This window comes from Triplophysa rosa, linkage group LG10 (genome assembly GCF_024868665.1).
Source record: "Triplophysa rosa linkage group LG10, Trosa_1v2, whole genome shotgun sequence".
NCBI classification, from domain to species: domain Eukaryota; kingdom Metazoa; phylum Chordata; class Actinopteri; order Cypriniformes; family Nemacheilidae; genus Triplophysa; species Triplophysa rosa.
In genome coordinates, this window is record NC_079899.1 from 25,134,914 (window position 1) to 25,157,633 (window position 22,720).

The 22,720-nt window shown below is 37.1% G+C and overlaps 5 protein-coding genes across 7 annotated transcripts in view; 1 reads left to right on the plus strand and 4 right to left on the minus strand.

Annotated features, from left to right (window-relative positions):
• fuca2 (alpha-L-fucosidase 2) overlaps positions 1-3,120 on the minus strand; it is a 7,847-nt gene extending 4,727 nt beyond the window's left edge. The window contains exons 1-2 of the mRNA XM_057344821.1: positions 2,778-3,120; positions 1,704-1,891 (exon numbers count right to left, since the gene is read on the minus strand). Coding sequence (XP_057200804.1) covers positions 1,704-1,891; positions 2,778-2,962 — 373 coding nt within the window. The 5' untranslated portion in view covers positions 2,963-3,120. The remainder of the gene's footprint in view (positions 1-1,703; positions 1,892-2,777) is intronic.
• A 655-nt stretch (positions 3,121-3,775) lies between these two features.
• LOC130560621 (putative deoxyribonuclease TATDN3) lies at positions 3,776-6,677 on the plus strand. Of its 2 annotated transcripts, none has more exons than XM_057344532.1 (10): positions 3,776-3,892; positions 3,972-4,004; positions 4,095-4,168; positions 4,559-4,643; positions 4,912-4,974; positions 5,078-5,187; positions 5,269-5,324; positions 5,402-5,514; positions 5,784-5,864; positions 5,945-6,677. In XM_057344532.1, exons 1-10 carry the CDS (start codon positions 3,839-3,841, stop codon positions 6,086-6,088), a joined length of 813 nt encoding a protein of 270 aa, XP_057200515.1. In that variant the 5' UTR covers positions 3,776-3,838; the 3' UTR covers positions 6,089-6,677. The 2 variants fall into 2 exon arrangements, with proteins under 2 accessions (XP_057200515.1, XP_057200516.1); XM_057344533.1 differs by having other exon boundaries at positions 5,787-5,864; positions 5,945-6,676.
• On the minus strand, positions 6,128-9,569 carry LOC130560623 (proton-coupled zinc antiporter SLC30A2-like). Its single transcript, XM_057344536.1, has 8 exons — positions 9,100-9,569; positions 8,845-9,026; positions 8,203-8,349; positions 7,850-8,003; positions 7,492-7,648; positions 6,921-7,026; positions 6,709-6,843; positions 6,128-6,622 (listed from the first exon to the last, which is right to left on the minus strand). Exons 1-8 carry the CDS (start codon positions 9,165-9,167, stop codon positions 6,477-6,479), a joined length of 1,095 nt encoding a protein of 364 aa, XP_057200519.1. The 5' UTR covers positions 9,168-9,569; the 3' UTR covers positions 6,128-6,476.
• Positions 9,570-9,711: 142 nt separating this feature from the next.
• On the minus strand, positions 9,712-13,605 carry dnajc5gb (DnaJ (Hsp40) homolog, subfamily C, member 5 gamma b). Of its 2 annotated transcripts, XM_057344534.1 has the most exons (8): positions 13,484-13,605; positions 12,959-12,986; positions 12,753-12,869; positions 12,378-12,591; positions 11,969-12,125; positions 11,806-11,862; positions 10,932-10,985; positions 9,712-10,834 (listed from the first exon to the last, which is right to left on the minus strand). In XM_057344534.1, exons 3-8 carry the CDS (start codon positions 12,863-12,865, stop codon positions 10,776-10,778), a joined length of 654 nt encoding a protein of 217 aa, XP_057200517.1. In that variant the 5' UTR covers positions 12,866-12,869; positions 12,959-12,986; positions 13,484-13,605; the 3' UTR covers positions 9,712-10,775. The 2 variants fall into 2 exon arrangements, with proteins under 2 accessions (XP_057200517.1, XP_057200518.1); XM_057344535.1 differs by lacking the exon at positions 12,959-12,986.
• A 5,124-nt stretch (positions 13,606-18,729) lies between these two features.
• cenpo (centromere protein O) lies at positions 18,730-22,678 on the minus strand. Its single transcript, XM_057343795.1, has 6 exons — positions 21,937-22,678; positions 21,438-21,586; positions 21,221-21,353; positions 19,536-19,804; positions 19,252-19,414; positions 18,730-18,854 (listed from the first exon to the last, which is right to left on the minus strand). Exons 1-6 carry the CDS (start codon positions 21,956-21,958, stop codon positions 18,745-18,747), a joined length of 846 nt encoding a protein of 281 aa, XP_057199778.1. The 5' UTR covers positions 21,959-22,678; the 3' UTR covers positions 18,730-18,744.
• Between the last annotated feature and the right edge of the window lie 42 nt (positions 22,679-22,720).

Here is a 22,720-nt window from a genome sequence, read left to right on the forward strand (position 1 = left end):
TTTTCACAGTATTTTGGGTGCTGGGTTATGTCGCTACATACCAGACAACAATAATATTGGCAGAGAGAAAATATTCACTGTAAAAAAACATGACAGGATCAGAAGAGCGAAACAAAAAAGAAGGAATATATGGAGATGGATGACATGCATGGCAGCATGCGGTAAGGAACATTCTTCTGTTTACATACAACTGCACCTACAACGACAAGACTTTCAAGTAGGGCTGTCAACGGTAACGCGTTAACGCATGCGATTAATTATTTCAAATTAACACGTGAAAAATATTTAACGCAATTAACGCAGCATCCGTTTGTTTTGACGTCCTTTGTCTAGCGTTACATTATGTAATAACGCTCTTATTCGTGTACAGGCTTTTAAACCACTTAAGCGCGATTTGAAACAGTTGCTTTGACATGTTCAATGAAGATAGATAGCTTCTAAACTGTGGGACGCGGCAAAACGCAACGCGAGGTCCAGCCTGGTGTGTACAGTAACGGGCTAAAGGCTGCGTCGGTGAATCTCTGTCAGACAGCGCATCCATGTTAAGCTCTCTTTCGTGCCATGTTTAGAAAGAGGGAAGCGCCTTCACGTCATTTCCGGGAGATAAGTCAGTAAATTCGAGTAAAATCACAGAGTTCACTTATCCAGTGCGAATGCGCAACATGATCACAGACAATCTCTGCAATTATTACAAATGACCAGAGGTCCCCAGATAATACTAATCCCGTGCGAATAGGGCTTTAGTCGAAATTTCGATTTAGTAACTCATAATAATGAGAAACTATCTCATAAAAATGAGATACTGAGTCTAAATTTTGACTTACTAAATCATTATTTTGAGAAACTTTCTCATACTGACTTTCTCGTAATATTGGCTTAATCTGCACATGCACATGTCTGCTATGCTGCTATGTGCTTTTGATCGTATGTCCTTATGTTTTATGTGCAGTCTGCTTGATCAGCATTGTGGTGATTCATGGATTTTAGACACATAGAGCAATATTTAAGACAGGGCCTTGCAAATCGTGAAATTCTTACTCTACTGGAGAATGTTCATGGTGTTAAAATTAGCCGTGTAATTAGTAATTCATAATAATGAGATACTAAGTCATTATGAGATACTAAGTCATTATTATGAGTTACTAAGTCATTATTATGAGTTAGTTTCTCATTATTATGAGTTATTAAGTCGAAATTTCGACTTAGTTTCTCATTATTATGAGATACTAAGTCATTATTGTGAGATACTAAGTCATTATTATGAGATACTAAGTCATTATTATGAGTTACTAAGTCATTATTATGAGATACTAAGTCATTATTGTGAGATACTAAGTCATTATTGTGAGATACTAAGTCATTATTATGAGATACTAAGTCATTATTATGAGATACTAAGTCATTATTTTGAGATACTAAGTCATAATGACTTATAAAATCTAAAAAAATCCCAACCCTGGCGGAAACGGGCTTCCATACTGGGGCATTAGGACCCACACAAACCACAGGGTGAGCACCCCCTGCTGGCCTCACTAACACCTCTTCCAGCAGCAACCTAGTTTTTCCCAGGAGGTCTCCCATCCAGGTATTGACCAGGCTCAACCCTGCATAGCTCCAGTCGGACATTCATACATGAAACGAACACATTGAGAGAGATATATATGTGAGGTGGAATGCACTCTGTGCAGTAATTTCACACAAACCTTCATGATGTTTGGTTGTGAGGACTATATATTTCGCCCCAGATGAGGAAAAAATATCAACCCACTCCTTGGCATCAAAGAACTCGGCCCGGAACTTCGGTGCAAAGTCTGCGTAAGTGAACTCGGGTGGATAATTCTCAAGCATAAAAGCAGTGTAAGAGGGATATTTCTGGCCCTGCCAGTACCACCTGTTAAAGACACAACGATTAACCGTAAATTACATTAACACATGCACTGAAATATAAACATGGGGACCACTCCTTGATTTAACTTCACCCATAAACAAAGAATATACATGAATAATTCATGCCAATAATAATGTTTTATTTCAATAAAGCAAACTGTATGAAGCCCAGACCGAGCAGAAACTGTTTTTAAAAAGCCTTTATTTTTATGAAGAATAAAAGGGACATTCTAAAACGCTTAACGTGAAAAACGCTTAACGTAGTTTAACGCAGTGGTTCTCAAAGTGGGGGCCGTGGCCTCCTCGGGGGCCCCAAGATGGTTCCAGGGGGGCCACAGATTTTGTGCCATTTTAGAAATATAGATATTTATCATAAATTTTGTGCAATCAAACATCAGAAAAACAACGCCACCAACCAAAAGAATTGATGTTTTAGCATTGTTTAACTGAATATTTTCTTGGTTTAATTAAAATTTTAAGTTTAAGATTATAAGTCTTTATTTGGGGGGCCGCAAAGCAATGCACTCTACACAAAGGGGGCCTTACAACAAAAAAGTTTTGAGAACCACTGGTTTAACGTACCGAAACAGCGATCGAGGAAAACCAAGTTTCTGTCAAACCTTACTTGTACTAAACACTTGCTGCTGTCAAAAGAACGAGCTCTTGGTCCGCGGATAAAGTGAATAATAATCACGTTAAGCGTTCTCACCACAGCTGTGACCTGGACATCATTTAATGAGATTCCATCCATAAACTACTGCACATATAAATACAGCATATATTTAGATACAGAGTATGCCATTGTATAATTATAGTAAATTATTTTAAAATTATTTGTATTAAAATAAACTTTTTACAATCTAACTACAGTGTGTTTTTTGCTGACTCACCAAAACCACTCGCTGCCATAACTGGGCACAGAAAACACCCCCCAGTGAATGAAGATGCCGAATTTTGCTTGATCAAACCATTCCGGCAGAGGTCTCGAGTCTATCGACTCCCAGGTGGGCTTGTATTGACAGTAACAGGTGCCGATGAAAAGTAAATACAGAGATAAAATACTCCAGTGATGCATCGTGGTGTTGCTCTGCAGTGATCTTATGACAGAAGTCTAAATCACATGATGTTGTTAAAATACCGAAGCGCATGTGACCGATCACAAACCTGTTTAAAGTGATAAAACCCGGAATTGGTAAAGCTTCCTCATTTAAACAAAGGTAACCTGTTACAAAACTGCGCTGCACAGTCCGATCGGCGTATGACATCAAGTACCGCGAGATGAATTTAAAAGCTGTGCTTTCGAATCGCTCTCGCGATACTTGGTCTGGTCTGTGCCCACGTGACGTTCGCCTGACTGGTTGAACTCAGAGCCGTTGAATATAGCTGTGTTCCAATTCGGGGGCTGCAACCTTATACGGTCGCTGACTTAAAAACGAGGACTTGTTCTTCAAAGCACGCAGCCTCAAACGTCCAAGAACGGAACTGAAATGAGACTGAATTTCCTAATTGCGTCACCTGCTGCCTATGTTGCGTGGTGACAGCAGCAGGACACATCAGAAACGTTTCTGGCTTTTTTAAACAAATTCGGAGCCAGAAAAATGATATTTTATTTTAGACAATATGATACGTTTATGTAGATTAAAACAGCCCAACAGTATATTAAATCAACCAACCTTATACATTTAAAACACAATAATGCACCAAGAATGTTAATTAACAACATCATATATAATATTTAAAGACTCAAATGGACCGTTTTTGTGAATTACATACTTTACATACTAAAGGAGAGGCGAGGTCTTGTGGGCTAAATTAATATTCATGAGGAGAGATTTTGTCGTACTAGGATTGGTGGCGTTGTCTGTGTCGTCACTTCCTGCTCAGTTGTGTGTACGTTTGCATGGCTGTCATGTGGGCTTTTCCGTTGAATCTGGTTGACAAATATTAATCCATGCAGGGCTATATAGACTGTCACTGTCATATATCTGCTGCAGATTTTGACAGTGTAAGACATCGACTTTATTCACAGTATTATGAAACGGTGTGAAAAGGTTTTTTAATTTGTGATATTCTTTATTTTTTAGGACATCGTTGAAGTCATTGAGGAGTCTAAAAGGGTAACTCGTTCTTTCAGTTAAGCATGACTTCATGTATGTCATGTAAAGTTGTTTTAACTTTGCATGTCATGTTTATTGTTGTATTTTTAGGCTGGGCTTGTTGCCCTTCTCGCTGTAGCAGAGCATGCAGGAGAATTTGAGAAGATTATACAGCTCTCACAACGGTACAGACTAGATCCTATATTCTAATACAGTGTATTTTTCAAGCATAAAAGGAAATGGCTTTAAAAATGAAAAATCTGTCATCATTTACTCACCCTCACATTGTTGCAAAACCTGTATGCATTTCTTTGTTCTGCTAAACACAAAGTAAGATATTTGTTAGAATGTCAGCAACAAAACAGATCTGCTCCCCCCATTGACTCCCAAAGTATTTGTTTTCCCTACTATAACAGTAAATGGGGAATGAGATCTGTTTGGCTGCTGACATTCTTCCAAATATCTTCTTTTAGCAGAACAAAGAAATTTATACAGGTTTGGAACAATCTGAGGGTGAGTAAATAATAACAGAATTTTCATTTTTGTGTGTACTATCCCTTTAATATATCTCCTAGGTTCCACGGATTTGTTATACCATGTCTTGGAGTTCATCCTGTCCAGGGTCAGGATCCAGCACAACCCAGAGGAGCTGTACTTCAGGTATGCACGTTATGTTTGTTCATATAAAAAGTGGCGAATTAGTGCATGTTATTCTCAGAATAACATACCGCTTAAAATTGTATTATAATAAAAAATGAATTAGCTTAAATAAAAAGCACAACAAATAATACCTTGATGTTAACAATTTAGCCCAAACAATGATATATACTGTACATATAGCGTATATTTAGATTTTGGGGAATAAGACCCAGACAGTATTCACCAATTCTTTAGATTTGAGATTGCTTTCTTGATGTCTCCTATACAGGATTTAGATGCTGCTTTACCCCTGATTGACAAATACAAGGAACACATTGTGGCTATCGGTGAGGTTAGACACGTATTGTTCGAATGTTAAGACAATGTAACATTATTGACCCATACGATTTATCAAAATAGACAAAACTCTTTTATTATTGTAATATCACATACAGGTCGGCCTGGACTTTACGCCCCGTGTGGTCAGCAGTGATGAGGGAAAAGACAGTCAGAGACAGGTCCTCATTCAACAGGCACATGTCGCAAAACGGTTAAACCTCCCACTGTGAGTTCTGTTCTGAAACAAAACAAACAGACTATTGATCTCTCACGTAGCATTACATTTTAAAATAAATCTGTCATTTAGGAACGTCCACTCAAGATCTGCAGGAAGACCAGCCATCCATCTTTTGAAGGAGTTAGGTATGCATGCCCGCTAAAACCAACAGCGTGTGCATTCATAAACGTGTTGCTTTTTTATGATTATAATCCTCAATCAGGTGTCGAGAATGCTCTACTACATGCATTTGATGGCAAACCCTCAGTTGCAATGGAGGGTGTGAAAGCTGGATATTACTTCTCTATACCTCCATCTATTGTACGAAGTGATCAGGTAAACATAGAACCTACTGTTACTTGTAACATTTGAACTGTCAAAATAAAGGTTTCATTCCCTCATGCCCAATGTTTGCATTGAAAAAGCTCTGTTTACAGTCTGTACTCTGATCATTTACGTCTTAACTGCCAGTCAAATTAAGCACAGCCTTGAGACCAAACCGGCATTTAAGACAGTGTATATATCATGAATATAGCATTTGTGTCCGTTTAAACGGCAATGCCTCGATTAGTTACACAGCATGTGCTTTGCCCATCTTTTATAAGAAGCAGAAACTTGTGAAGCAGATTCCTCTGGAGAGCATGTGTTTAGAAACTGATGCTCCTGCACTGGGACCAGAAAAGCAGGTACTGTTTATTTACCTTAATCTTTAGTTCTTGGTGTCAATTTGCATTATTTTTACATTCACATCTGTCCTGCTCTCTAGGTGAGGAATGTACCACGGAATATCAGCATTGGTGCGGAATGTATCGCCAAAATCAAAGGAGTACCTTTGGAGAGGGTCAGGGAGGTCACCACACAGAATGCTCTGCGTCTCTTTCCTAAATTAAAGACATTTATTAAAGCGTGACTTTCAATGCAGATGTATTTGAATAATTCGGGGGGGGGGTTGTTTATCAATAATTGTGATTTTGAGAAAGTGTCTACTTTCTTTCAAAGGTCTTTACTCGTCATCTTTAAAAATGTAACAAATGTTTTATCATTTGAAAAGATTCTGTCGTTCACCCTCATGGCAATCAAAACTTGTACATGTTCAGTAGAACACAAAAGAAGATATTTTGAGAAATGTCTCAGTGGTTTTGTGTTCATACAATTGAATTAAGTGGGGTTCAGTGATGTTTGGCTATCGACATTCTTCAAAATATCTTCTTTTGTGTTCGGTAGAAGAATGAAACTCTTTTCAATTTTTTTTGTATTTCGTCATTATTGTATTCACATGAAGTAAAACTAAACTTCTGTCAGTCTTTTAGGTCATGGCACTGCGAGCAATAACTCCGGTCATCTCTGTATGTTTCTGTTTGAATGGTGATATTGTCGAATCCGTATTCTGACCGGAGTAGTTTGTTCATGTCCATCAGTACGGTCTGTGGGTCTGTTTGCTCATCTGGAAAATAAATCGTTTGGGTTAAGACTACCGGATGATTTTGTTTTTAACATTAACAAATGTTATGATGAAGTGTAACATCTTGCCTATGACAGCATGCACAGTAAGCTGGGTTTCACTCGATGTGAGTGACCACACGTGCAGATCGTGCGTGGATTCGACGCCTCCAACCGATAACAAAAGTTCTTTGATGGAGTTGATGTCAACGCCAGGAGGGACTCCTTCACATCAAAATCAACATTATGACTATCATATTGTCATTCATTTATGAACAAATTCAAGTGATTCAATCACTGGCCTTCCATGAGTGTGTGGAAGATATCTTTCAGAATGGTGAACGTCGTCCCAAGTACAAATAAGGAGAAGAGAAACGTACATACAGGATCTGCCATTTTCCATTCAGGCTGTTGAGGCAGAAATGCAATTTTAAAGTGTTGCCCCAAAGAGTATTGGACACCATGCTTGGAAATGTTTTACATTAGATAACAAAAGTTGTGTTCAGCTGAAATCTCAAATGTTTCTCCTAATATTACTTAAGAGAAATAAAAAGAGAAACAAATGAGACTATGGAGGTGTAAAATGAGGTAAATTAATTAAAATTCTAAAGTTTTGGATTTGAATAAATTTGATGAGAAATGTTTAAGTTCATATTGAGATCTTCAGTAATATTGACTTTTGATCGCAGAAACTCTAATAGAGACATTTGTGAGATTTCGGACTATTTTTCTCAGCAGATGAGACTTAAGCATTGATATCCAGGAGAAATAATGGGGTTATTAAAGAGATCTCATCTGTTTTTACTTGTGGGTAAATTCGGAGAACTTTTGCATATGTCAAAAAGAGAAGTTTTCAAAGATGATGTTACTAGCCTGAAAGTAAATGATGGTGGCAGCCACGAGCACACCAAAACTCTGCAGCAGATCTCCGAGTGTGTGTATGAACGCTGCTCTCACGCTCGTGTTTCTGTGTTCTTCTGTCAAACCATCAGAATGACCATGATGAGACTGATGGAGAATTAAAACCAATCTGATGGAAACAAACATGAAAGCAGCTTCTTGACATCTCACCCTGAGATCGTTTTTAAGCAGTATTCACATCGATTCTGAACTCTTATTGATTGCTTATTTCTTCATTAAGATAATAAATAATCATTTTAGTGAATTGACTTTAAAACCGTAAACAATAGTGATAAAGTGGAAATGACATAAACGTGACATGATGACTCACGTGATGTTCAGTACTACAGCACATCCAGCTGTGATAAGCATGACATCACTGTCTATGTCATAATCATCGCTGATGATCCTCTGAACAGCCAACAGAACGAGAACTATCGTCACGGCCCAGATAGACACAACAGACAACAGGGCACCTAAAACCTCTAATCACAAACAAATCATTGGTAATGAATGCATGGTCTTTTTAAATGATCCACAGTCAAGGCCTAAAGCAATGTTCAACTTTAAAAACGGAAGTCTGCGTTTTATTTAAATGTTTTAAAAAACATTGCAATGAAAATAAAAATGAAATAAAATAGCAGCATGTGATATTGATCATTAAACTGGTTAAATGTGTTTGACCTGATCGATGCCATCCAAAGGTCAGACGTTTGGTCGAAGGTCTGGAGGAGATCCACAGTGAGAAGAGACTTAATAAAATACTGCAGAGATCAGTGAGAAGATGAGCAGCGTCTGTCATTATAGCCAGACTGTGAGCAGCATAACCACCTACAAAAACAACACACATCGGCTACAGGTACAGATCACATAACATAAACACGAATGAACACGTTACATGAAATATACTGCCAGACTATTTACTGTGAACTCCAGTGAAAGTCTTTTTTAAAGGCTTATTAAAATCTAAAAACATAACATACAAATAATAAACATGCAGTTATTTTATTTTTATTCATATTAATATTTAAGTTTTATTCATGTTTTGAATTGCCCTTTTATATAGGCTGTTTTTTAGCTTTTGTGTCAATTTTGTTATGTGCATTTATCATTTATTTGTTTTTTATATTTATGTTCAATATGTTTATTTAAGTATTTTAATTTAGTTATTTTATTTCCAGTTAATAATTCTCTTTTTTTTCATTAAATTGAATTGACTTTAAGTTTAATTGCATTTTACATCATACTCACAAATGTTAATATAGGAAATCAAAGTCAATTTTCTTTTGAAATGTTATTTGTGATGGCAGGTGTGTTTAATCTCACCAATAACTTCACCGATCATGAAGATCAGACACACGAGAGATGTGATGAGTAATTTTCTCTTGGCTTGTGTTTTGTGTCTCGTGCGTCTGCTGTCTTTCCGACTGTGACAGTGAAACACTGTTGTGTTGGCTTCACACTCACACTGTGTGCTCAAGTATTCATCCACCACGTGATCCAACAGCCTTAAAGAAGAACTGTTTAACAAACCAAATAATAGACAAACAGAAAGCGTGATTGTGCGGTTGAGAAACTCACCCCAAAAGTTCAAGCGAGTCCGAAGCATTTTCCTGCTGGCTGAGCTGAACTTTCTCCAAGTTCAACATGAAAACTATTGATAAAAAAATATTTTCTAAAAAAAATTAGAACAACTCTAATTATGGAATACTGTAAATACTTGAGCAGGTTTTAAAACATCTGGGAGAGCTGGAGCGAAGCGTGCGGTTTGAAATCAGTCGGCACCATATGTTGCTTCACATGCTGTTCCTACAGTACATGTCTGAAAAACATGTTGGCCTTCGTAATCGTGTTTAAAGCACATCAAGGTTACGTTCTGAACTGCAGATAAGATTTAAAGAACATTTAGAGGATTGGAAGGCATATATTCAACCAACTTTAACTGCTATTCAGTCCAGTCATTATATGAACTTTAGAGACAAAAAAAGTATGACTGACAACTTTTGTCTATTCTAATCAAAGAATGAATTCACTGCCTACAGACAGATCACAGTTTAAAATTGTCTTGAGAGGTGACCTTACATTTACATTTATACATTTGTCAGGTTCTTTTATCTAAAGAGACTACACTTTACAAATCAAAAATTCGATATAGAGCAAATTCACATGATCATGGATAAACTGAAGGAAAGGTCGAGCAGATACAGTATTCATTTATTTATATTTTATAATCCTCACAATTAATGTTGTCCTTGTTGTGGCATATAAAATCCCTGAGGCTGCGCAGCATTACCATCATAAATAGAATAAACCACATTTAATATGTACTGTATAAACGCTCCTACATTTAAACATTACAAAACACAAAACGATCAACAGTAAATGATCAAATAATATATTTTGTTTTTTAATGTGTCTAATGCAATGGTCGATGGTCAACTGAAGTTGACAAAAGCACTCAGAATAAATCATTCTCAATTTTCATTTCAATTGATAAATTATCCCTATTTATGTACACACACATAGCAAAGATTGGTCATTGTTTTCTTTATCAGACTGCATTGATAGTCTCAACAACTTTCCTGAAGTCAACAGAAGTTCCACATCCATTGTGATAATCTGCCCGTAATTCTGATTTTGGCACATGTTGTGTTTCCGTGTATGTAAGATGACTATACGACAAATCAACACAGAAATGATAGATATCTATTACTTAGATATGATATCATCATGGACTGCACAGGCTCGACAAAATGCAAAATGAACCTAACCAGGATAACCGTCAATTTATACATGCAATAAACAACAGCAGAAGTGTGAGTAACACACAAAAAGATATTTTGAAGAACATTGATAATCAAACAACTCCATTGAATGAACACAAAACCACGGAGACATTTCTCAAAATAGATCTTCTTATGTGTTCCACTGAAGAAAGAATCATACACAGGTTTTCGACCACAAGAGGGAGAAGAGATGATGATGATATTAATAATCAGAACAAACCCGTGACCCATTTTACGGTTGACAACCGTCTTTCTACAGGTCATCTAGGAGAGCTTTATTTGAGAAAATAAAGTGTCTTTGCAATACAAATATTGGAACATTTAAGCAATTATGTTACAAAAGAAACATTAAAAAAGATGTAAACAAGCCGCATATTGCACAGACGCTGTGTGTAATACAAACCACTGAGACTAAACCAGAGTTTAGCAACAAAAACCTTCAGTGAGACATGGGTGAGACAGAAACAAAGACTATTGTTGTGTCATATCCAGGTGTGTGTCTGGAGGGACGAGTATGACAGTGTCTCCATCTACGGGAGAACACAGAGAAATACTCTCAGAATATAAACAAACCGTTATCAAATACATTATACAGCACATTAAGGGTGTGATCCTGATGACATTCACCTGAGTATTCAGGGCATTGAGCAGGAATGGGCATTCCCACAATCACAGTGTGTTCTGTAAAACAAAACACGACACGACATGAGAATATCAAACCCGAACCAAGAGAAAACTAAAGAAACACCTGTAAAACTGTAGGTTTAGTGTCAGAGCTGTGGACTACCAGACAGTTTTGGTGTTCATGCGGACAATGACATTTTCTTTTACCTTCTCGATCTCCATCATCATCTACTTACCAACTTCTGCTTTTCTTACAAACAAGAAATTTATGAATAAGTTTTTACTTATGTAGCTTTCCTGTGGCTCAGTGGTTAGAGCATGGCGCTAGCAACACCAAGGTCATGGGTTCGATCCCAGGGGATTGCACATAGTCAGAAACAAAATGTATAGTACAATGCAATGTAAGTCGCTTTGGATAAAAGCGTCTTCCAAATGCATAAATGTAAATGTACACGTGACTTATTAAGTTACAAGTATATATTTTAAGTACAAATAATATCTGAATAGGAACATAGTAGTAAGTGCAAAAATAATATATAAACAGTAAAGAGAAAGAAAAATGTACTACAAATACCGTACTAGTAAACTATTGGTACACAAGTAAATTCAGTTGTAGTATAGTTGCAGCACAAACAAAAAAGTATTTGTGTACTCAAAGCTTACTACTGTTAATATAATTAAGTATAATTAAAAGTAATTAAATAGTACACTTTCAAATATACTACTACTAGTACATTAATAGTATACTTACTACATGATAAAAATATCCTTAAACTTACTATACTTAACAAAATCAACTTGAAGTTATACAGATGAATTTGTACAGTACACGTGAATCTGCTTGAGCATAAATGGACAATAAAGAAAACACGTTCACCTGAATGTCCAGGTTCTGGACAGGGAATCGGCTGTCCTGTGATGACTGTGTCATTGCCTATAAAACAAGATCGAGAAAAACAATTGCATGTTTGACTGATTGCTCTAATTTCACCCATGTGCATCAGGTGTTTTCTTTCCTTGTCCTCGTCTCTCCCCCTCACCTCTTTTCTGCTCTTCTGACATCTCGGCCGCAAGCTCTTCCGGATCCATATACTCAAAATGATCTTCGCTCTCCGAGCCTCCACATTTCCCACAACAGAAACAACAGCAGAAACAACAGCAGCAGCCCGTGAAGATCATCGCCAACACCAACAGCGTCTGGAGACATTACGAAAACCATCTGACCAAACACATCCCATTCTGTCATCCCTTTTTCTCACTCATGTCATTCAAACCCTGAATGATCAACGACATTCTTCAAAATATCTTCTTTTGTGTTGTGAGGAAAGAAAGTCGGGTTTAGAATGGCATGAGGGTAAATAAATTATAAAAGAATTAAGGTAGCGGGCCAAACAAACTCGTCTCTCCGATATTTATTGTAATACCGACAGAAAGATTTTGACGCCTCACCTTAAACCAGCATTTGGAAGACAGGAAGTAGTATTTCACCGTCTCTTCTCCGAACTGGTCAGCGACGTACAGGCCCATAGAGCCGTACTCGTCATAAATCTGCCGTTTGGTTTCATCGGTGAGAATGGTGTTGGCATTGTTGATCTCTTTAAACTTCTCAGCCGCTTCTGGATTGTTGGGGTTTTTATCTGGGTGATACTTCAGTGCCAGTTTCCTTTAAAACAGAGATCAAATACAGCTTTCACAGACAATAACTGACACGAGCTGGGTTTATTATTCAAATACTTTTCTATCAGAATAACGAAAATGTGAAGGAATGCATGTTAGGTTTGTTGTTCTAGATGACATGTAAAGCTTGCTTTGTTGTTGACACACCTGTATGCCTTCTTAAGATCTTCAGCTGAAGCGCCTTTCTCCAGGCCTAATGTAACGTATAAACTTTGTCCTGCTGTGGACAGCTTACGCTGAGGTCGATTTGTGTCTGCCATTGTTCTGCCATTAAAGATTGAAGAACACAAGAGTGTTTCTTTTTATTCGCAAGCATGTGACCACAATTACTGCATATATAGGCAATATCTTACCCTACAGGGAGAAAATATTAGTTCCAGTCTGAAAGACAAAAAATGTATATAACCAAACTAAACCAGGAATAACCTATCTTTACGGTGTATATGTGTGTTGTTGTATATCCTTGTATATGATTTGTATCTTTAAATTGTTTTGCTTTTGCTGCTTTAAGGATTTAGCTTTCTTAATTCCTTTCTATTTGTCATGTTAAAATTCGACAGACCTATTCAGTTTTTATTTATGTGCAAAACGAAGGTTCAATGAAACTTCAAAAGGTGTTAATTTTTTTAGTTTTTGTTGACAATTGTCAATGTTTTGAGAATAAATCTGTGGAATTTCACTTTCGTTTGATTCTGTCGTAATTGTCAATGTATTGTATCGAATCGCGAGCTGAGTTTTGTTTTATTGTTACATTAAATTATTGTTACTGTAACAACGTTTGACGCCCTCGTGTAGGTGTATCTGAAGTTTGAACTGACTTGAGATCAGGTTTAATCTACAGTGAGTAAATATCTCACGAGTAATGAAATCAGACTTACCCTTTATGAAGACAAGCAGCTGTTTGATAACATTTTGCGTGTATTGATTTAAGATATCATGTCAAATGTTTAAAGACAGCGCAGAGATGACGGCGACACATTGATCATGACTAAAGTTTGGACCAGGAAGTAGGAAATAAAGTTTCTCTCTTACGTGAAGAAGACAAACTCACGGAAGCTAATGGTGACCAATAGTGAAAGCGCATTACTTTTTCCTTTTTGTTCTGTTTGTTATATATTTGTTTAACAAATTGTTACCACGTTCTGATTTATTGATTATAATGTAGACTAAATGGCAAACAACAAAACTGACATGTTATGTACAGTATATAAACAATATCTAACAACAATATCTAGTTGACAGAAAAGAAAGATTTAAGTAGTTAGATGAAGTTTGTTTCATATGCCACTATTATAAATATAGCATATCTATACCCATGCATGAATGTTAAATATTTGATCCTTTTATCATAATGATTAACACCCAATCAATTATTAAAGAAATAAAATTACAAACAAAAAGTATATTGTTAAAATTACGATTCATAATAAGACTTAAAAATAAAGTCTGTAAAAGGGTTCTTTACCATTGTACAAAGAACTATTGCAACTTTTTAAAAACATTTTAAATCAAAGGTAATTTCTTACTTGTATAGTCCGTAAAACATTTTTATTAGTATAAAAAAACACCTTTTGTGCAAGAGACAGTTTTTGCAGAAGTTAAAGAAGGTTTCTTTATGGAATCAGACAAAATAGCTCTTGTTTGCCATGTTTAGTTTGTTTACGTCGTGAGTGTACCATGAAACGATAATAATGATATTATTGTAATAATAGTAGCCAACGCCACTAATAGAACCCAAACTAATGTCCTGTCGATTCCTGGAACTTTGAAGCTACACTCATAAAGTTCTCTGAGGTATTTATAAGCGTTGATAAGTTTTTAATATTTAACAGACTTTTATTACCAATATTTTTGTTACACCGGCACTGTACTCATATAGTATGAGTCTTGTGATTTCTTGTGTTTTTTTAAACTTTGTGTATTTGTTCTGAATGAATGAATACAGGGATGCGTTCAGCCCCGACAAAACGTTGCAAAACGTTTGCACAACCCTGTTGTGATTTTATTTATTTATTATTGAAACAGCATTAATTTACAAACTCAAATGGGGAACACAAATTATGCATATGAAAAAAAAACACACTTTACCATAATTAAAATCTAAGCATACATAAGTATCCATGTGTATATATACACACAATAAAACAACAAACAATCAAAACAAACAAAATACTTTTGAACATTTCTGAGGGGTTGCAAGGAAACTAAATAAACAAAAATATATAAAAATTTTACCATTCTTAAAAGAAAAGAGACTCATACATGGTTTTATAGAATTCAACCAAGGGGTTGATTATCTTTGGATAAGTGTTTTAAAGATTCTAAGTATTTTTTACATTCATTTTTAAAACAATTTATAGAGGGTTTACTGTAATTCCACTTGCTTTTATGTATATGATATTTGCCCATTGTAACAATGATGTTTACCATCAATTGCATCTTTTTCGAAAAACCCTCTGCATAAACCAACACCTGGAACAAATTTAATGATGGGATATCTGTACGATTATCAATATTAAGCCATCTGTAGATATTCTGCCAAAACTGAAATGTGACTGGACAAGAAAAAAATAAATGTTCAATGGTTTCAGGCACTTCTAAACAAAAAACACAGGGATCTACCTCAAAACGGAATCTTTGCACGGGTTTAAGCTTGAACATGCCCCAGGGCTCCATAACCACACGTGACACGTTCCCAATGTCATTGGTCAGAACAGGAGCTAACTATTTCACTATAACCATTACATATTGATCAACACTTTTCAACCGTTATAATTATTTCCCCAATAATATTTTTGTTGTTTTCCATGAGCTGGTGAGCATTTTCAATATCCTCCATGTTGAACATGCTGCCAATCACAGGCCACAAAGGAGGATCTGTTAACTGGAAATGTGGCAGAATCTCCTCCGTAAAGCTCCTTACAAGATCTACTTTGAAATAAAAACACAACCAACTTGTGTTTTTAAATGATATAAACTTTAATACGTCAAAGTAAACATCAGACAATAGGAGTTTCTCAAATCCTACCTGCAGCTGTCCATCTTTGACTTCAGGATGGGGAACATGTGTCAAATACAGTTTTCCAGCTTCATTTACACATACAGCCTGCATTGACAACAAAATGATAAACACAAATTCTTGAATATATTTGACAATAAATCAATATAAATATAAACGGTCAAAGATATTCAAAATGGTTTGATTATAAAATTACCCTTCCGTAAATTAATCATTTTTTAATATATTATAATTATTTTATAAGATTGTAGTGGAAATAATTTGTATTACCGTATTCAATGAACCATAGTTTTACTACAATTATAGTGGTTAAACTACACACCCGTTTTGCCCTTAATTTTATTCATTTCAAAACGACATAGGCCTACATCTTAAATAGAACACGTTAATGTAATCATAATACATCATGGCACAAAAATTGAGGGATATTTACACGAAAGGCTTTTTCTGCGCAATTTCAGCGCACATATGACCTCAATAGTTAATTGAGATTGATTGAGAGAGAGTCGCGTCAACTCCGTTGACTCCAATGGAACAGTTTTTTCACAGCAATGGAGGCTCTCAATAGTCCCCGGAAGTTACTAGTAACGCATGGAGCTGCGACTAAACAGACCAACTGATGTAAACTCTAACCCATTTAAAGACGAAAGCCATTTAATGAATAAAAAAATGAAAGAATAAAGCATTTAAAGAGAAAACATAACTTCCTGGAAGTATCTGAAGGCTCCATGAATCACGTGACGCTCCAGCGTTTTGGACTTCCGTTGGCAGAACTCTCTCTCTCAATGGCTCTGCACATACTGTAAGAAGCGTTCGACTTGCGGAGACCGATCAGCGTATGACAACAAAGTTGAAAGTACCTTTTTTTGTAACGATCTTGCATCTACTTTAAAAGAACTTTCGCAGTATTTATTATTCAACACAAGTGTAATATTTTAATCTGTTGTCAGGTCGTAACCGACTAACTTGTTAACTGCACTTAAAAATCTAATGCCGACACGATTTACAGGCTAACGATAGTAGAGTAAAACAGCAGCCACACCAAAATGACAAACAGACGTAACGTTACCTGATGGATTCACTGATATGTTGTCAGCAAACACTGCTGGACTTTCTCATTGATATCAGTGAAATAATTGTGAAATCATGAACTGCATTCAGATTAAAAAGTGAGAGGGATCACTCGGCACCTCCCACCTCGAGCTCACCTCACGTGCATTTGCAGATGTATACAGTTAACCGGAATGTACAATGCCAACTAATGTCTGCAAGACGTAAATACAGTTCAAACTATGTGTAAGCTACAACTGTCAATGATCAGATGTCCATGCAAAATCACATTGCAAATAAAATACAGTATATTCAAATGCACACATTTGCATATGAAAATTCATATGCAAATTCATTTTGAGTGAAATTCATATTCGTGTTCACATTATAACTATTATAACCATGTTTTGTGTTTAAACCGTAGTAATGACACACATTTACTATGGTCTCACCACAAAACCATAATTTAACATATTCATAGTAAAACTGTCATGCTAATGAATCCACAAACATAATTTCTATAGGCCTAATAATAACCAATAACCAAACATCAAAACAAGAGATACACCAAAGGGACATTTCCCTCAAGTGGTTGTAAACCTGTGTGATTTGTTCTTCAGTGAAACACATAAGATATAGTGAGAAATGTCTTAAGTGATTTATTTTTTTAAACAATGGAGTTTAACGTTCTTCATACCTTTTGTGTTCTGCATAAGAAAGTCATACAGGTTTGGAATGACATGAAAATATCAATTATTCATTTTTGGTGAAACTATCTTAAGGGGGTGTCACTGAACTGGAGAAAGAATCAGGAAAACCGAAACATGAACTTTCCCTCACAGCATTTATTTTTGGCCCAGCTCTAAAACTGGTTTTGTGAACCGGACCTGAGCCAGAAAAAAATTGCTATGTGGGGAACGTTGAGCTCTACCCTCTTATTACTAACACAATAGTGGTGACTTTGAAGTCCTGACAATATCCTGAAATCTGACAAAACTAAATACATTGTTTACTGTATGTGTCATAGCAGCAGATTCTTAGCCAATGGGCTCACAGAAGACAACAAACCACATGCAGTAGTTTCAGGTATTGTAAATGTACTTATTTATTCTCTAAATACACACTCTATTAACAACTGTAAAATAAACAAATCGGTCTGTACATACAAAATCTTACGGAAAACACAGACGCTGTTTCATTCCATTCGTTTTCAGGTTGAAATCTCAATATGACAACCCAGTCAAGCCTCAAGAGACCCAAGTGTTTCCTTTACATGGACGTGAGATTACTGAACCACAGAGAAGACGTCCAACTGCAGTGGAAACTACACACCATCAGCGCCAAATACAGACTCAATCTCAGACTTCTGGAACAGGAGCGAGAGTTAGTATTAAAGGAACACAAAAGGCTGCTGAATTTGAGAGTGTGCGAACCACACGCGACTGTAAACAACACAATGAGAGCCATATCGGAGGGCAAGATGGTGAAAAGTGACACACGAGAGAGTCGTGCTTCCAAATCCGCTCCGACTTTCAGAACCGTAACTTCAGCGAAACATTTTGACCATGATAAAGAACTGAGGTTTGCCAAATCGGCAACATTTCCATGCAAGCAGGACGACTCATCTATCCACGTGTTCACAGAGAAACTCAAAGCTTCTGAAAACGGTCAGCTTTCCATTCTGCAACTGAAAGGCCTGGCGTTGATTGACAGCATCTCCCAAAAAGAGCTCATGCACCAAGAAGAGTATTACAGATGGTATAAGGAAAGAGTTAAACAACTCCAGAGAGAAAAGCTGCGGCAGAAAATAAAGAGTTTTCTCAATACTATCGAACATATTTGAGAACGCATGAGATTTATTTGACGTAAGATAATTTGATTTAATAGTAGTTTGTTTGCTTAAAACTGCTGTGATAAGTGTCTACTCTGATCTACCTCTGATGTGTATATAAACCTGAATGTAACAGAACACAGATCTGTGGCATCATCATTTCATCTCTGTTAAAAGAGCACGTTGAATTGCAATTTAATTCCTTCAAAAGAGGACATCTGGTTCATCTCGGTGTTAACTCAAACAATGCTCCCCATTCTCTTCATTGTCAGTAGGGCCATGTGAGCTGGAGACTCCAAGAACAGCGCCCGGTTCTTCTTCCACTGTTCAGATTCTGAAAGCGTTTCATCTACAAGCAGATAAAAAATTAAGTTTTCAAATAATTCCTGTTATAATGACGTTTAATGTAATTCCAGTGTATCAAGTAAATTCTCCCAAAAACATATTGTCATCATGTATTCACCCTCACATCATTCAAAACCTGTCTATGACTTTCACAACAGAAGATATTTTGAGAAATGTGGTTTTGTGTTCATACAATGGAAGTCAATGTTGTTTGGTTATCAACATTCTTCAAAATATCTTATTTTGTGTTCTGCAGAAGAAAGAAAGTCGTACAGGTTTGGAATGACATGAGGGTGAACGAATGATGAAAGAATTTTCATTTTTGGGCAAATAATCCCTTTTAGGAATTAAAAAAATAAGCTGAGAATCCCTCAATTTTCTGTTCTGGAGATGACCTTTACCTTCACTCTCAATGCACACATGTGTAGGGAGATAGTGTGCGAGATCTCTGTACTGCAGTGTGCATAGAACCACCGCAAACGTCTCGCCTTGAGCTTTACACATTAGAACTAGAGTATTGCACAACTGATTGCTCTCCATCACTTCCACAGAACCAACCAGCTCCTGTCGCAAAGAGAACAGAACCGAGTTGGGAAAACATAAAATCATGTAAACATCTGTAGTAACAAAAAATATATGTATATATACAGTATACACACACACACACACACACACACACACGCACCTTGATGAGCGAGAGCTGTTGTTTGCGAGCAGCTAAAGCATTGAGGTTCTGGCTGAGTGTTTCCAGGAAAGCTTTAAAGTCTTTCTGCAGGTTCTGTTTGGCGAATCTCTCGAGTGGGATTGAAGGGGGAATGTTATGGCGAGAGATCTGCACAGTTCGTGTCATATCCAACTCCATGTTATAGGTGTCCAAGTACACACCCTCGAAGGCTGTGTGAAAGCACACACACACGCTTCTCCCTTCCTTACATTCCACCACATCGTAACCACCTGAGAAAGAAAGCGCAACTCATCAGGTCCAAAGTAGGGCTGTCACAATTATTAAATAATCGTCTCATCACAATTATTTGACATAATCTCAATTATTTCAGATAACCGAGATTTCAGATTTTCTCATCATTAGAGTTGTATCAGATTTGTGTTTATGAATTTTATTAAAGGGGATGTGCAACGGTGTTTCATAGATTATAACTTCTTGTTTAACAATGTTAAACGTGCTGTCTCGTCAAAAAACGAGTTGGACGTATGACGTAGTATTTCTGTGCTCGATACACTCCCCCAGCGTTTGAATATGTTTCGGAAAGTTTTTATTTGAACATGAAAATCAATTTCGTAACAAATTTTCTTAGTCCCTTTGGCCCGATTCACATTTCGAGTCTAAGGCTCGATTCACATTTCGCGTCTAAAACCGCACGGAAAATGCGAGCTGCACTGTGTTCTCCTTTTTTTCCAAAGCGCCTGGACTTTGCGCTCTCCTGGCGTCTGTCGTCGCTAAGCAACCATAGGCCACGATAGCCGTTGAGACAAGGAGGTATAAACAAAGGATATATGGATTATATGCACTGAAAATACCTCGCAATAACTCTGCTACTAGATTTAGTTACGCTGTGATCATCTGTGTCTCCATTTTCATTGATCTTGTCTATATTGGCTGGTTGGTTCTTGTCACATGACCTGCGGTGCACTTGCGCCTTTATGAAAAGTTGAGATTTTTTCATCTCGATTCGGCGCCACGCTCCTGAAAAAAAGAGCGCGTCGCACCGCATGCGCGTCACCCCCTATTTCCCGCTCGGCTGCCACGCGTCTACATTTAAAATAACGAATATGCGCGCGGAAAAGACGCGAAATGTGAAACGGGCCTAAAACCGCACGGAAAACGGGAGTCGCGCCTCTTTCTCTCTTCAAATGACCCGCTGTGCGTGCAAAAAATTGAATTATTTCCATCTCGATGAGCACGCCTGCCGCGCGTCTACATTTAAAACGAATATGTGCGCGGAAAAGACGCGAAATGTGAATTGGCCTTAGGCCCGATTCACATTTTGCGTCTAAAAACCGCACGGAAAAGACGCGAAATGTGAATCGGGCCTTATTGGGCAATTCTCCCGGAAAAGCACACCCAGGCGTCAACCGACGAGCGATAGGAAGAGCTCGTTACTCTTGCGATATTGAGAGAAGTTGAGGTGTTTGTTTGTTCACGGCATTTAAATGATGGATATAAACGGTGGATATAACGCTCATATGGCTGTGTTTTGTTGGCAATGGGTGCGCACGTGCTTTAGTTCATAATTGTGACAGCCGTAATTATAATGCAGAATACCATTAAAGGAAGAGGTAAAAATGAAAATTCTGGCATTACTTCACGTTTTCATTTTCATGATTAATAAACCAATATGTTTACATAACTACCAATTAAGTGATGGGCATGCTGAAGGTCTTTTAACTGCATTCTCCAAGCGGTTAACAGGGACCTCTGTAGCTCTGCAGGACCTTCATCATCATCATCCAAAGGCAGACCGCTTTTGATTTTATCTTTTAGGATCTGAATGACAACAAGAATAAGTGAACATGTGGATAAATTAAGATTATAAGACATCTGATTAATATCTAGGCAGGCTTCTCTCACCTTGATGTCCTCTACCTGACGTTTGAGTTGATCTCTTTTGGTACGGAGGGTCACAGCTGTGACTATGAGCATCTCTAATTTTTCAGACTGATGTGGGTCCTGACGTGCCAAACCTCCCCTCTCTAGAGCCATCAAATGACCCAGGACACCTTACATATAAAATAATACACGGACACAGGTTTTATAAACAAAATAATACACACAAAATTACTGTAACGTTACTGTAGGCACTTAAACGTCATTATTACTTTTTCCACTAACGGAACCATACTGTAGTAAATTAAACAACACTTCCAAATAACCCAAACGGAGATACTTTAATGTACTAAAGTGTTAAAGAAAATGTTGTAAAATCTAAATTCAAAATAATACTTCTTTACAGTTCAAATGTGAGGACGTTCCCTGTATTCCGTAAATAAGCAATACACTTTGCAGATTAAAAGAGTGACGTTACTTTTTTCTTTGACATCATCACACATTAAGCCAGCCATCCGTTTACCTTGTTGTGTCAGATCGTCCATCGCTTTACCTTTGACTCGCGGTTTACAGAATATTTGTTGTGATTTTCTAAATGCTACACTTTTGTTTTAAAAACTGGCGCGCTGTTGTGATGTGCGTCACCTCGGAAGTCAGAGATGTTTCTTTTTTAGAGGTATCAAACTCCGCTGCCCTACCATTGGAAAAACGGAAAAAGCAACTTGGGTCACGTGAGGCACCTCAGCCAATCAGTGACGGGCGTTGAGTGTTCTACGACAGGGAGTTACAGTTTACGTTCCACAGTCTCTTGCTGCGTCCCAATTCGCCTACTTATACATATGCACTAAAAGATGTACTGTTTTTGTAATGGAAAAGTTTATACATTTAAGTGTGTACACACACTGGGACAGACTAACAGGAATGGGAAGTGGCCGTTGTTGCCAGTGTGCATCGTTGGTGTTTCGAGTCTGACGTCATCACGCAACCGTGTTTTTTGGCAATTTAACAAACATATGTGGTTTAGATGGTTAGAGTAAGGTTGGGGTTAGGGTGTGGGTTAGGGTAAAGGTTTCGTAAGACTTGAAACACTAAGGATTTAGTCAACCAACAAGCCACGCCCACGGATCTGCAAAAAGGAAAGCCCATCCTCTTTCATTTAATTAGCCAGCTTAATGTTTTTTTGACGAGCCTAACGACTCAGTATTAATTACCATAATAATCACCATATATTAACAATTATAACTCTGAAATGTTAATAAAAGAATAACAACTAAAAATGTATTTACGGTATTAATTCTTTGTTTTGT